The 15,602-nt window shown below is 40.0% G+C and overlaps 1 protein-coding gene across 1 annotated transcript in view; it reads left to right on the top strand.

Moving 5' to 3' along the window:
* The first annotated feature begins 802 nt into the window (after positions 1–802).
* The window catches only part of cbsa (cystathionine beta-synthase a), a 35,208-nt gene continuing 20,408 nt past the window's right edge, over positions 803–15,602 (top strand). Inside the window, exons 1-3 of the mRNA XM_061889731.1 lie at positions 803–969; positions 11,604–11,879; positions 12,493–12,599. Of these exons, the coding sequence (XP_061745715.1) occupies positions 11,611–11,879; positions 12,493–12,599 (376 nt within the window). The 5' untranslated portion in view covers positions 803–969; positions 11,604–11,610. The remainder of the gene's footprint in view (positions 970–11,603; positions 11,880–12,492; positions 12,600–15,602) is intronic.

The following is a 15,602-nucleotide window of genomic DNA, read 5'->3' on the forward strand; positions in this document are numbered from 1 at the left end:
ATCCTAATTCACAAATCTTTCATCCTCGCTCAAATTAATGGGGAAATTGTCGCTTTCTCGGTCCGAATTGCTCTTACTGCTGGTGTCTCCCATTAAAAACAATGTGAATATGTGTGGAGGCCTGCAACTCGTGACGTCACATGCACATACTTCCGGTAAAGACAGGGCTTTTCCTATTAGCGACCAAAAGTTGCAAACTTTATCGTCGATGTTCTCGACTAAATCCTTTCAGCAAAAATATGGCAATATCGCGAAATGATCAAGTATGACAGATAGAATGGAACTGCTATTCCCGTTTGAATAAGAAAATCTCCTTTCAGTAGGCCTTTAAGGTCCAAGCTTACACCACCCTCACATTTTTACTCTAAACCTTTGGTAAGTGCCGGAGTGAGAAGAGGTTTTAAAATAATTAACGCATGCTTACTTTTACCGCATGCCTTTGGTAAGCCCAGGAGTGAGAGGAGGTTTTAAATTAATTAGCGACCCGGCGGCAATTCAAGGAAATACGGGACTTTATAACCATAAGGCTGCAATATCCAAATATTCACATGGAATCAGAATTGAGTTTTTTTTCCCTGTGTTTTTGTCAAACGTGTTATCTTCTATAATCCGTTTTTATCAGCAAGCTGGACCGTGTGGGCGAGTATCATTAGTCATGAGAAGTGTCAAGATGCAAAACGTGTGTTCTGGCTCGTCCTGGCAATAAAATGTAAACAGAGAACGTTGGGCATGGAGTCGACCGAACCCATATTGAGAACTCTGCTCTGATTGGTGCAGGAGATTAAGCAGACGCCCCCTCTACAGCCAATCAGCGGGCAGCATGACGCCTGGCCCAAGCTAGCGTGTCAAGCTGGCAAGTTCCGTGATTCATCACTGAAGCTGCAAAGCGAAACTTGCTCCCGTCGCAGCATCTCCCAGTGTGCTGCAGTTGCCCTGACCTTCTCGTTTTGGACCACTTCGACTCAGTGGGTGAGTTAAAAAAATAAGTTAAAAAAAAATTGAGTATTTTTAGTGGGCGTCGATGGAAACGTAGCACCGTAAGTGAAGACGCTTCGCCTTTATTCGGCTGATGCAACACTGCATCATTGTCTCCTTCGAGCTAATTTAACTAAACCAAATTTTTCTCACTAAATTAAATCTCTCATTTATATTTAAAAAAATAATTTATCTGTAATTTTTGACGTTTTTAAAATAACCTCGCCACAATTCGGCATACACTATCTATCGCCATAAAGGGGACAAATGGGCTTAATCACGCGTGCGCATACAAACGTAAATATGTATCATTATAAAAATTGCAAGACTCACCCGATAATCGTAAATGCTTTAAAGTGGCGTTTTATATCGTTTCATTAGTCAGCATTCCTGCAATGCAGATTTAGCCCATTTGTCATGGCCCAGTGGGTGGCTTCTGCTGACAATGCAGAAAGGGTATTTAAAGGAGTCACCCACAAATAATTAAACATGGGCCAGCAGATAATTCCAAAAGGGGATTAGAAATGCAATATCCCCACCTAATCAGAACATATTTTCACATCGTTTTGTATTATATCTAATAGGGGTGTGTGAAAAAAATCGATTCGAATACGAATCGCGATTCCCACGCTGTGCGATTCAGAATCGATTCTCATTTAAAAAAAAATCTAATTTTTTAAATATATATATATATATATATATATATATATATATAATATATATATATATATATATATATATATATATATATGTATATATTTATCAATCCAACATATATATATATATATATATATAATATATATATATATATATATATATATATATGTATATATTTATCAATCCAACAAAACAATACACAGCAATATCAATCAATCAATCAATCAATGTTTATTTATATAGCCCCAAATCACTAGTGTCTCAAAGGGCTGCACAAACCACAACTCAAACCACTACGACATCCTCGGTAAAACCACATAAGGGCAAGGAAAACTCACACCCAGTGGGACGTCGGTGACAATGATGACTATGAGAACCTTGGAGAGGAAAGCAATGGATGTCAGAAGGGTCTAACATGATACTGCGAAAGTTCAATCCATATTGGCTCCAACACAGCCGCGAGAGTTCAGTTCAAAGCGGATCCAAGACAGCAGCGAGAGTCCCGTCCACAGGAAACCATCCCAAGCGGAGGGGGATCAGCAGCGTAGAGAGGTCCCCAACCGATACACAGGCGAGCGGTCCATCCTGGGTCCCGACTCTGAACAGCCAGTACTTCATCCATGGCCATCGGACCGGACCCCCTCCACAAGGGAGGGGAGGACAGAGGAGAAAAAGAAAATAAGCAGCAGATCAACTGGTCTAAAAAGGAGGTCTATTTAAAGGCCAGAGTATACAAATGAGGTTTAAGGTGAGACTTAAATGCTTCTAGCATCTCGAACTGTTGCCGGAAAGGCATTCCAGAGTACTTGAGCCCGAACGGAAAACGCTCTATAGCCTGCAGACTTTTTTTGGGCTTTAGGAATCACTAATAAGCCGGAGTCCTTTGAACGCAGATTTCTTGCCGGGACATATGGTACAATACAATCGGCAAGATAGGATGGAGCTAGACTGTGTAGTATTTTATACGTAAGCAGTAAAACCTTAAAGTCACATCTTAAGTGCACAGGAAGCCAGTACAGGCGTAATATGATCAAACTTTCTTGTTCTTGTCAAAAGTCTAGCAGCCGCATTTAGTACCAACTGTAATCGTCTAATGCTAGACATGGGGAGACCCGAAAATAATACATCCATACATAATAATACATACATATATCAATCCAACAAAACAATACACAGCATTATCAATCAATCAATCAATGTTTATTTATATAGCCCCAAATCACTAGTGTCTCAAAGGTCTGCACAACCACTACGACATCCTCGGTAGGCCCACATAAGGGCAAGGAAAACTCACACCCAGTGGGACGTCGGTGACAATGATGACTATGAGAATCTTGGAGAGGACCACATATGTGGGCTACCCCACCCCCCAACCTCCTCCCCCCTTCTAGGGGACCGAAAGCAATGGGTGTCGAACGGGTCTAGCATGATACTGTGAAAGTTCAATCCATAGTGGATCCAACACAGTCGCGAGAGTCCCGTCCACAGTAGAGCCGGCAGGAAACCATCCCAAGCGGAGGCGGATCAGCAGCGTAAATATGTCCCCAGCCGATACACAGGCGAGCGGTCCATCCTGGGTCCTGACTCTGGACGAGTCCCGAATCTGGACAGCCAGTACATCATCCATGGCCATCGGACAGGGCCCCCTCCACACCATAACAATGCAATCCAATTCCAAAACCAAACCTGACCCAGCAACACTCAGAACTGCAATAAAAAGAACAATTGAAAGGTGACACAAACAGGACACAGAACAAACCAAAAGTAGTGGAACAAAAATGAATATTATCAACAAAAGTATAAATATTAGTTATAATTTCAGCATAGCAGTGATTAAAAATCCCTCATTGACATTATCTTTAGACAAGTGGTTCTTAACCTTGTTGGAGGTACCGAACCCCACCAGTTTCATATGCGCATTCACTGAACCCTTTTTTAGTGAAAAATCTTTTTTTTTTTTTTTAATTCAAGACAAAGTTACGTTTTTTTTTACTGGTGCATGCATGAACATCACCTTGCTGAAAGAACAAAACGAACACAGTGTATGAACTCGCAACAAATTACACACTGACAAATCAGATGGAAAATAAGAGGGAACATTGTTTGGTGATATCTATCATACGCCGATAGGGAGAAGTTTTTATTTACATGATGAGTGGGGTGTGTCTTGACCTCCGCGATGGAGGCTCAGCCGAACCCCTGAGGCCAACTCACCGAACCCCTAGGGTTCGATCTAACCCAGGTTAAGAACCACTGCATTAGACATTTATAAAAATCAATAAAAAAGAGCAATATTGTCACAGTGGCTTACACTTGCATCACATCTCATAAGCTGGACAACACACTGTGTCCAATATTTTCACAAAGATAAAATAAGTCATATTTTTGGTTCGTTGAATAGTTAAAACAAATTTACATTATTGCAATCAGTTGATAAAACATTGTCCTTTACAATTATAAAAGCTTTTAAAAAGAAATCCACTCTGCTAGCATGTCAGCAGACTGGGTTAGATCCTGCTGAAATCCTATGTATTGAATGAATAGAGAATCGTTTTGAATCGGAAAAATATCGTTTTTGAATCGAGAATCGCGTCGAATCGAAAAAATCGATATAGAATCGAATCGTGGGACACCCAACTATTCACAGCCCTATAAAGGAGTCACCCACAAATAATTAAACATGGGCCAGCAGATTATTCCAAAGGGAGATTAGAAATACGATATCCCCCCCTAATCACAACATATTTTCACATAGTTTTGTATTATATCTAATCATTTCAGCCTAAACCAGGGGTGTCAAACGTACGGCCTTCGGGCCGGATTGAAGTATAAAAATGAGCGGAAATTTTTGAATGAAAGAAACTGCTGTTGTAAATATGTCCACTAGATGCTGCAATATCAATTCTTTGTATCTTTGTAGATCAGGGGTGTCCAAAGTGCGGCCCGCAGGTCATTTTTAACGGCCCCACGGTACATTTTAAATATGCAATTGAAAAAAATTAAAAACATAAAAAGTGATATAAAAGGCAAACAGGTGAAATGTAACAAGAAAATGTTGCAGTGCTTTAATAACATAAAGCTGCCATGCTTTAAAAAATAATAATGAATCAAAACCAATGTCATTTTGAATTATTGACCTATTCAAGGCTTCAATTACTTCACATTAAATATTCCACTTTGAGATATTTTTTGAGGAAAATGTTGCATATTTTGTGTTTTGCCATATAAAAAACTGAGCTGTTTTTTTTTTAAAGAAGGGCCTAAAACATAAAACAAAAAACGTAAACAACAATAAAACATAAAATTGACAGATATATCTGAGGTTGATCTCGAGATTATTGTGCTAAAAGTAAACAGTAATAATTTATTTGTAACACTTTAATGAGTAGGACACTTTTGGATCCCCAATTATTTTAGTGTGATTTGCTTTTAAGTGTCATTGCTCAAAAAATAATAATGAATCAAAATCCAAAATTAAGGCTCTAATTATTATATAATCTCAAAAAGTCCACCTATAAAGATATTGGGTGAAAATATTGCATATTGTGTGTTTTTTCCATTGTTTTTTTCTAATGTTGAGCTAGAGATTTAAAACTTGCATAATCATAAAAATAATAATACTGAATAATGACACATTTTTAATATTTTTTTGGACCAAAACCCTTTGGGGTCCCCGGCATCATAACTGAGTGGAGACCTAAATGTATATTTTTGTACATATATTGTATTGGTTTTTAAAATAGAAATGATGAAAATGGCCCCCACTTGCTTTGATTTTTCAGTGTGTGGCTCTCAGTAGAAAAAGTTTGGACACCCCTGTTGTAGATTATGCTACATATTTAAAATCAGTGGCGGGCCGTGCGTTTCCCACCGAGGCCTTCAGTGATGTCCAACTTCAATGATTACTTCTCAAAATTTGAAGTGAAGTGAATTATATTTATATAGCGCTTTTCTTTAGTGACTCAAAGCGCTTTTACATAGTTAAACCCAATATATAAGTTACATTTAAACCAGTGTGGGTGGCACTGGGAGCAGGTGGGTGAAGTCTCTTGCCCAAGGACACAACTGCAGTGACTCGGATGGCGGAAGCGGGGATCGAACCTGGAACCCTCAAGTTGCTGGCGGTGCCACACTACCAACCGAGCTATACCATCATTGATGTCCCCACATGACCATTGCTGGAGAAATACTATACAGGAACACATTCACGCACTACAGGGTGTAGTACAAAACGGGTTATTTTCTGGCGCATTTAAAAATCAACAAACCCACATCAGCAACTAAAACATATCTTTTGTGGTACTGTCAAAATTACATTTGCAAAAAACATATTAAACTTGAAAAAAATAAATAAATTAAATACCTAAACTCACATTTCATCGCCGGGACAGTGTTTTTTGATTGATTGATTGATTGAAACTTTTATTAGTAGATTGCACAGTACAGTTCATATTCCGTACAATTGACCACTAAATGGTAACACCCGAATACGTTTTTCAACTTGTTTAAGTCGGGGTCCACGTTAATCAATTCATGGTAAAAATATATACTATCAGCATAATACAGTCATCACACAAGTTAATCATCAGAGTATATACATTAAATTATTTACATTATTTACAATCCGGGGGGTGGCATGTGGAGGGGGTTGGGGTGGGGGGGTTAGGTTTGGTTGATATCAGCACTTCAGCCATCAACAATTATATCATCTGAGATTTGGACATTGAAACAGTGTAGGTCTGACTACGTAGGATATGTACAGCGAGCAGAGAACATAGTGAGCTCAGAAAACATAAGAACAAGTATATACATTTGAATATTTATATTTGACTATTTACAATCTGTGGGGCGAGGGTGTTAGTCTAGGGTTGTAGTTGCCTGGAGGTGTTTTTTTTAGTGAGATTTTATCTTTTTCACCTGTTGGGAGTGCATTCCATACAAGGACAATGTGTGAAGATCTTTGTTAGATCGGAATCTGGGTGTAACGTGGTTTGTGGAGCTCCCCCTGGTGTTGTGGTTATGGTGGATATTTTCGTTATGGAAGTAGTTCGACATGTACTTCGGTATCAGGGAGATGTAGCGGATTTTATAGACTAGGCTCAGTGCAAGTTGTTTTATTCTGTCCTCCACACTGAGCCAGCTGACTTTGGAGAAGTGAGTAGGAGTGAGGTGTGATCTGGGGTGGAGGTCTAGAAGTAACCTGACTAGCTTGTTCTGGGATGTTTGGAGTCTAGATTTGAGGTTTTGGAGGTAATGGGGTACCAGGAGGTGCATGCGTAATCGAAAAAGGGTTGAATGAGAGATCCCGCTAGAATCTTTATGGTGCTTTTGTTGACCAGAGAGGAGATTGTGTAGAGGAATCTTGTTCGTTGGTTGAAATTTTTTATTACATTGGTTGCCATTTTATCACAAGAAAGAGGCAGGTTATTCAACATCATCTCACGAGATGTAGTTTATCTTTAAATATCCTTCTTGAAAATGGCCTTGCAAATATGTGTTGTCTTGTCCAATCATAAAAGATGCAGACGAGGCGTGTTGGCTGAGTTTTTAAAGTTTACTCCACAGCGTGCTCATCAAAAACATCCCGCTGCATGTCTACATTCAACAGCCTAAATGGGGCAACTGCATATGACCTTCACTACTGTGGAATGCTGGGTAATGGAGTCCTTATGTTACCTAGCTCATACCATCACTATATGTATCTGCCTTAGGCCATCTCGAAGGCCTTGCGGACAACAGCGCATAAACGCCTCCATTATTGATTCTGAAGGCTCTAGGCAGATTTCCTACAGCATGGCAACATAAGCTAGCTGAATTATGATTGGATAAAAACTCTGTAACCTAAAAACAACCTTGCTGGAAGGAGCATAATATGACGTGACAAGAATATGAATACTTTTGAAATATTTAGGGGAAGTCAATTAAAAAATACTTTTATCTTTAATTATGATCATGATTTCTGGTTATGTCAGATGGCACACTACTGAAATAAATAAACCACCTGATGTTAGGGCACCAGTTGAGGAAAATGAGCAAACTACATAAATAACATCCTGTAATTTGATTTTGATATTATATTTTTTATCTTGATAGATTGAAAATTAACAGCAATGAGATGACTGATGAAAATTATCACATAATTTATTCAGAAAGTATAAATAACGACAAATAAAGATATAATATTATTTACCGCAACATATAAGTAAAAAAAAACCCAACAACATTATGATTTGTACATTTTCAGTATGTGCTTTTTCTATTTTTAAGTAAAATAAACAATCCGAAGTTGTCTTTATTTTTAAGTTATCGTGCCGTGATTTTTACCAGTCCGGCCCACTTGGGTGTAGATTTTTCTCCATGTGGCCCCCGATATAAAATGAGTTTGACACCCCTGGCCTAAACTCTCCAAGTTTGTAAAATTGTCAATTTATGAATGTAAAACTGTTAATTTTTTGACCACTGGCCAAAGAAATGGCAAACATTTCAAATCGTAACTGGCAAAGTTGTTCCTACAGCAGATCAGATTTCCAGATAAACCCTCAAGTCACACATTCACCAGCAGATCCAAATTAGCTGCTTTGTCTGCAGTGCCAGTCATCCATAACAATGTATTTTTTTTCATAAATGTATATGCAATGATTGAGATCATTAGGAGTGAATTGGCGAAACAACTATTGATATCTGTAAAACCTTTTTTTTTTTTTAAATTGTTCATTAAATACTGATTCATTATGGCATTTAAACCACACTCTTTAAAACAAGAATTCTTAACATTTTTGACCTCAAGGCCCACTTTTCAAATACAAAAGGTCCCAGGGCCCACTCACTGAATTAGTGATGTTACTTTTGATTATAATCGTAGTCAAAAAGTATATCTAACCTGCTTATAATTTCTATAACAGGATAAACTTTATAAAATGATAGGAAACCATGTGATAATCACAAAGATTATTAGGAAGTTTTAGGTCAGGCTGATTTAAAATGTTATATTTTTTACAATTACACAGTGCTAAATGAATACACACTAACTGAATTAATAATAAATAACCACAACCTATGTGTCTTAAATAAACTGTCAGTAAACTTAAGTGCAAATGAAAATACAGCTTCACCATTTTAGTCATATTTTTGCGCTTAAAAACTTCTCAAGTTTAGCCCCAGACTTCTTCTCTTTGTTTGATATTGTCATTACTGCCACAAGTGGTGGAAAAGTGTATTACAACTATCTACCACTGCGGCCCATAAGAGCTGAGAAATATATATTTTTGGGCGGCCCTCCCGGGGCCCAATGGTTAAAAAAAGTATTTAAAGTTTTGCTCTTAAAACCAAATGGCTGAGTGAATGATGCAATTTTACTCCCGGTTGCAATTCACCTACTGACTATGTGGGTTGCTCATCCTTAATTTAGATGAGTCAAAAAGCAGAAATGTGTGGGGAATTTAAAGGAAGCAAATGCAACAACAGAATGTGCAGTCAACAATGACAAAAAAAAAGTGCCTGGTTTTAATAATAGTTTGTGGGACATGGCACAAATGGTTTGAAAATAGTTTGTGTGCTTGTTAATCCTTTGATGCTCGTGTTTCACAAAAAATACATGTGAACCACATTTTCATTGTTTTCTAAGTGTCTTTGCGTCTTTACAACACATCCTGGACACTCAAAGGAGTTTACAATGTATAAGTCGATGTCGTATGTCTGTACGGTAAAAAGGTCAGTAACCTTTAGCTTTAACCCTAGAATGGCTGTTTCAAAATCATGCTTTATATTTGACAACTATGTGTTGATTTATGAAATCAATAAACTACAAACAGAAATCAGCTCACCTATTTCCATTTTGTAACAGTAAAAAAAACGCCCAATTGCAATGCAAAAAAATCCTACATAATTTAGAAGAAGCAATAAATACCAGTTTGTCTTGATTTGTGGGTAACTCAGATCCGTCAACCTAAACATAAACCACAACTGAGGTAGGTGTACAATGGGGCAAAAAGTATTTAGTCAGCCACCGATTGTGCATGTTCTCCCACTTAAAATGATAACAGAGGTCTGTAATTGTCATCATAGGTACACTTCAACTGTGAGAGACAGAATGTGAAAAAAAATCCAGGAATTCACATTGTAGGAATTTTAAAGAATTTATTTGTAAATTATGGTGGAACATAAGTATTTGGTCAACCATTCAAAGCTCTTACTGATGGAAGGAGGTTTTGGCTCAAAATCTCACGATATATGGCCCCATTCATTCTTTCCTTAACACAGATCAATCGTCCTGTCCCCTTAGCAGAAAAACAGCCCCAAAGCATGATGTTTCCACCCCCATGCTTCACAGTAGGTGTGGTGTTCTTGGGATGCAACTCAGTATTCCTCTTCCTCCAAACACGACGAGTTGAGTTTATACCAAAATGGATACATGGATGATACAGCAGAGGATTGGGAGAATGTCATCTGGTCAGACGAAACCAAAATATAACTTTTTGGTTGCACAATTGGTGGCGGACTAAATACTTTTTTGCCTCACTGTAGGTTGATGTCGTAGGTCTGTACGGTAAAAAGGTCGGCAACCTTTAGCTTTAACCCTAGAATGGCTGTTTCAAAATCATGCTTTAAATTCGACAATTATGTGTTTATTTATGACATCAATAAACTACAAACAGAAAACAGCTGACCTATTTCCATTTTGTAACAGTAAAAAAACACCTAATTGCAATGTAAAAAAATCCTTCATAATTTAAAAGAAGCAAGAAATACCAGTTTTTCTTGATTTGTGGGTAACTCAGATCTGTTAACTAAACATAAACCACAACTGAGGTAGGTGTATGTTGCCTAACTCGTAGAACCGTCTGGTCTAAGTGAGTTCCCTAGGGCAGACCTTATGGTTCAGCCCATATGAGTCCACAAATCTGGGGTGCCATGGTATCATTGAGTATGTTGTGGCAAACATTCAGATTTCAGTCTGATGGCTAAACCTTTATAACCCAGGGAGGTTACAGCTCTCCATCCTCTTAAGTCACAGTTTACGGAATGAGGATAACAACGTAGCCATTTTTTTTGCATGGGGTGGATGGATCTGTAGCTGTGCGCATCTCGGTAGCTAAGATTTAAGCTACACAACCGAGTATTGATCAAGTTGAAACTTTTTTTTTAAATCAATATTGCCATGGCGTGAGTTCTGATTTAAAAACAACTACACCAGTTTGGGGTTTGATTAAACGGCATTTTGAAAATTGATTTATTTCATTTGGTTAGTGGGTTAGTGCGGGCTTCACAGTGGCAGAGGGGTTAGTGCGTCTGCCTCACAATACGAAGTTCCTGCAGTCCTGGGTTCAAATCCAGGCTTGGGATCTTTCGGTGTGGAGTTTGCATGTTCTCCCAGTGAAAGCGTGGGTTCCCTCCGGGTACTCCGGCTTCCTCCCACTTCCAAAGACATGCACCTGGGGATAGGTTGATTGGCAACACTAAATTGGCCCTAGTGTGTGAATGTGAGTGTGAATGTTGTCTGTCTATCTGTGTTGGCCCTGCGATGAGGTGGCGACTTGTCCAGAGTGTACCCCGCCTTCCGCCCGATTGTAGCTGAGATAGGCTCCAGCGCCCCCCGCGACCCCGAAAGGGAATAAGCGGTAGAAAATGGATGGATGGATGGATTTGATGTGCGTCCTTATGAGCTGAGCTCGGTCCTCCCCCTCCAAATCCTCTTACTTCCAAGAAAGTAACCCAACTTTGAGTTTTGGCAACGTGGCTATGATTGGTCGGCTTTCAGTACGTGATTTCCTTCGTTTATACAACTTCTTTAGAGGGCCTTTTTGCCTCTTCTTCTGAATTCGGATCAATATTTGCAATAAAAGTAATTTTGTTACAAATTGATTAGTTTCAGTTACAATAACACTCTCCGTCTTCCTTTAAGTTGCCATTCAATAGGGACAGTTCCCCTCGTCTGGTAGAACAAAAATTCATTTCTTTCTGGTTCTCCCCAGACAAGCCATGCCATCAGTTCCCTTGTCCAAAGAGAGCCCTGTCAAGAGCCCCGTCTGCCCCCATTCTGCTAAGCTGCACCAACACACCAACGGTGATACCAAACTGCGGGAGGGCAGGCTCCTGCATAATGGGGTTGAAGCGACAGCTGCGGTAGAGGACCCTGCAGAGCCCAACAGTGGCATTCAGAGGAAATGGATCCGACCAGACCTCCCCAGCCGCTGCAAGTGGAGCCTCGGAGCCTCACAGGCAGAGTCTCCTCATGTTCAAGTCCCCAGGTGAGTGATTAAAGACTCTGTGTGTTGTTTTCAGACTGAAAACCTTCATTTAGTTAAGAATAATATATTTACATTAAGCTAAAAGCCATGGCACCTTTTATTACACTCAAGGATGAGCATCTCCCAAAAAAATGTAACCTTGTCAACCGCAATGTGGACCTCAGAGCTGTGGTTGCGTTTTTCTTAATACATCATTTCCACTGTGTGTCTCTTGCAAAACAAACAATGACGCAGATTGAGGAGTGTCTCGGCAAGACTACCAAATACTTGCAATCATGAGAATATGATATAAATGTGGGTAGTTTCGGGAAGCAAAACACAATTAAAGTGATTGATGTTCCAAGTAATTAGTTCCAGCTTTCACAATGATATGGATGTTGCCTCAGTTGCTATTGTTCATTACCACAACACACAAAGCTAAATAGCTAGTCAACAAGAGCTATGGTTTGCTACTTCTCAGGAAAACACTGCCCTGAGTGTTTTAGCAAATAATTGCAAGTCACAAAGAGCTAGAACAGGTTCAAGACTGTTCAGCTGCAGCATAAAGCAGCCTATAGTGTGTGATTATTGTAATGCATTTTTGCTGACACACCTTTGTTTGCCCCCTTGACAGAAACATTACGCCTACCATTCTTCCTAACATCCTGCACAAAATTGGTGACACTCCCCTGGTGCGGATTAACAAGATCCCTAAAGCATTTGGACTCAAATGTGAACTATGTAAGACACATTCACAGATCCTCTCTCTCTGTTCTGCCCTAAAGTAGAATATTCATCACATATAGTCATGGCCAGAAATATTGGCACCCCTGCATTTCTGTCAGTTAATGCACCACTTCTTCCCGAAAATTGTTTAAATTACAAATGCTTTGGTATTCAAATGTTTATTTATTTTGTTTGCAATGGAACAACACAAAAAAATCCACCAAAAAAGCCAAATCTGATATTATTTTACACGGACAGGGTATCCGCGTTCCTTAAAAAGTCTTCAAAACTCTTAAATTCATGTGTCTAAATTAAGGCATTAAAAAGTATTACATTTATTAGAAATTCCTAATATGGTCTTAAATTCAGTACTCAATGGTCCTAAATTGTCGGGCCAGTTTTTTTTTTTTCGGGGCAGGACTTTGAGTAAAAGTTACGGCACGTCTTTGAGTAAAAGTGAGTGATTTCAGTGTCAGTCGCGCGCAGACTCCTTCCTTTCTTCCTCGCGTCCCACGCCTTTCAGTCAGCATGGGGAAATGCAAGTTTTGCGAGGGTTGGCTGGGGGACAGCCGGTTTAAAATCTGGCTTAAGCCTGTTGCCAATCCCGAGGAGGCCAGGTGCATACTTTGTAAGAGGGATTTCAAACTTGGCACCATGGGAATTAGAGCGGTCGAATCGCACATGCAGTGCGGTAAGCATAAAATCGCGGCAGAGAGCCAAAAACAAACACCGGGCATCTCTCAGTTCTGCGTGGGTCCAGCGCCAACGCACCACCAGCTAGCAACAACTGCCGCTAGCAGCACTGACCTAACACTAATCTTTGGCGGGACAGCAACATTAAAATCTGAGGTGTTATGGATCTTGCACACTGCGGTGAAACATCAATCCTATACCTCAAATGACGGGATTGGCGATCTTTTTCGCGTGATGTTTCCTGATTCTCAGGTTGCTAATACATTTTCCTGCGGAAAGGATAAAACAGCATATATTAAGAGACACAGATTAGCACCTCACATCCAAAACCTGCTCTTCGACCAAGTCAACGGGTCTCGGTATGTGTTAATGAAGTGTAATTTATTTTTACCCTCACCTCGGTTATTATGTTTTTACTGGTGTTGGTTTGTTTGTTTTGGAAGTCAAAGTTTTTGGATCTCTCAAGATTTTTGATAAGCTGTTTGGCAGAGTGGTGCTTATCAATTTGTTTATTAATAAACATACAAAAAGCAAACTTGACTGATTGTCATTGAGATAGTAGTACAGTGGGATCCCCAACCGATGCTTGTATTTATAGATTTTTTATTATTTTTTTCGGTCTTAAATTTCATTGAAGGTGGCATTAAAAAGGTCTTAAAAAGTCTTAAATTTGACTTGCTGAAACTTGCAGATACCCTGACAGAACTCCCAAAAATTTACTGGACAAAATAATTGGCATTTTTTCAAAATTGTAAGAAATACTTGTATTCTAAGCATGTGATGCTTCTTTAATTTGTAAATAAACTCACCTGTAGCAAGTAACAGGTGCTGGCAATATAGAAATCACAATTGCAGCCAGGGGCTTCACGGTGGGAGAGTGGTTAGTGCGTCTGCCTCACAATACGAAGTTCCTGCGGTCCTGGGTTCAAATCCAGGCTCGGGATCTTTCTGTGTGGAGTTTGCATGTTCTCCCCGTGAATGCGTGGGTTCCCTCCGGGTACTCCGGCTTCCTCCCACCTCCAAAGACATGCAACTGGGGATAGGTTGATTGGCAACACTAAATTGGCCCTAGTGTGTGAATGTGAGTGTGAATGTTGTCTGTCTATCTGTGTTGGCCCTGCGATGAGGTGGCGACTTGTCCAGGGTGTACCCCGCCTTCCGCCCGATTGTAGCTGAGATACGCGCCAGCGCCCCCCGCGACCCCGAAAGGGAATAAGCGGTAGAAAATGGATGGATGGATGGATTTGCAGCTAGTTAAAATGGAGAAAAGTTGACTAAACCTTTGTGTTGTGTGTCAGCATGGAGAAAAGAAAGAAGAGCAAAGAACTCTCAGAAAATTTGAGAACCACGATTGTGGAAAAGCATGGACAATCACAAGGTTACAAGTCCATCTCCAGATATATAAATATTCATGTGTCTTCTTTGCGCAATGTCATCAAGAAGTTTAAAGCCCAATGCACTGCAGCTAACCTCCCTGGACGTGGACGGAATGGAACAATTGATGAAAGACTGCAACAAAGGATTGTTAGACTTGTGGATAAGGAACCTGGATCCACTTCAAAAACTAATTCAAGCTGATCTGCAGACACAGGGTACAACAGTGTCAGCTCACACTGTCCGTCGCCATCTCAATAAAAAGGGACTATGGTTGGAGACCCAGGAGGACCCCGCTGCTAACAGAGAGGCATAAAAAAGCAAGACTGGAGTTTGCAAAAACTTACCGCAGGAAGCCAAAATCCTTCTGGGAGAACATCCTATAGACCAGGGGTGGGCATTACGTTGATCGCGATCGACTGGTCGATCTTGGAGGGTGTGTCAGTCGATCTCAAGCCAGGCATTAAAAAATATACATAAAAATGAGCAATCATCAATCATACCAAGACTTCACTTTCGTCAGTTGTTTGACATTCTCGGCACCCGAGGATCTTGTGAGAGGACGCTGGCTGCTGCGAGCTCATTTTTAAGAAAAAAAACACTAACAGGGCGGACGCAGAGAAACACATTTTATTTCTAGAGACTCCGTACCTACTGTCAAAACTCTAAAGACCGACTGCACAGTTCCTGTCTTCACCATAAAAGACCTGTTTCATCCTGCCTGTGCTAACAAAATAAGAGTCTCAGAAAGCTAGCGTGCACAAGCTAGCAAGCTACGGAGTTTGATGCCAATGTATTTCTCCACCGCCCTCAGCGACCGCTTTCTCACTTGCTTGCCCACCCGCACACTCCCTGACGTCACTCACCTGCTGCCAGACATTAAAGGGCCACACACATATGCTACTCTCATAACAAAGTGTTTAAAAACGAGTATGCAAGTTGGACAAATGA

This window comes from Nerophis ophidion, linkage group LG27 (assembly GCF_033978795.1).
Source record: "Nerophis ophidion isolate RoL-2023_Sa linkage group LG27, RoL_Noph_v1.0, whole genome shotgun sequence".
Lineage (NCBI taxonomy): Eukaryota > Metazoa > Chordata > Actinopteri > Syngnathiformes > Syngnathidae > Nerophis > Nerophis ophidion.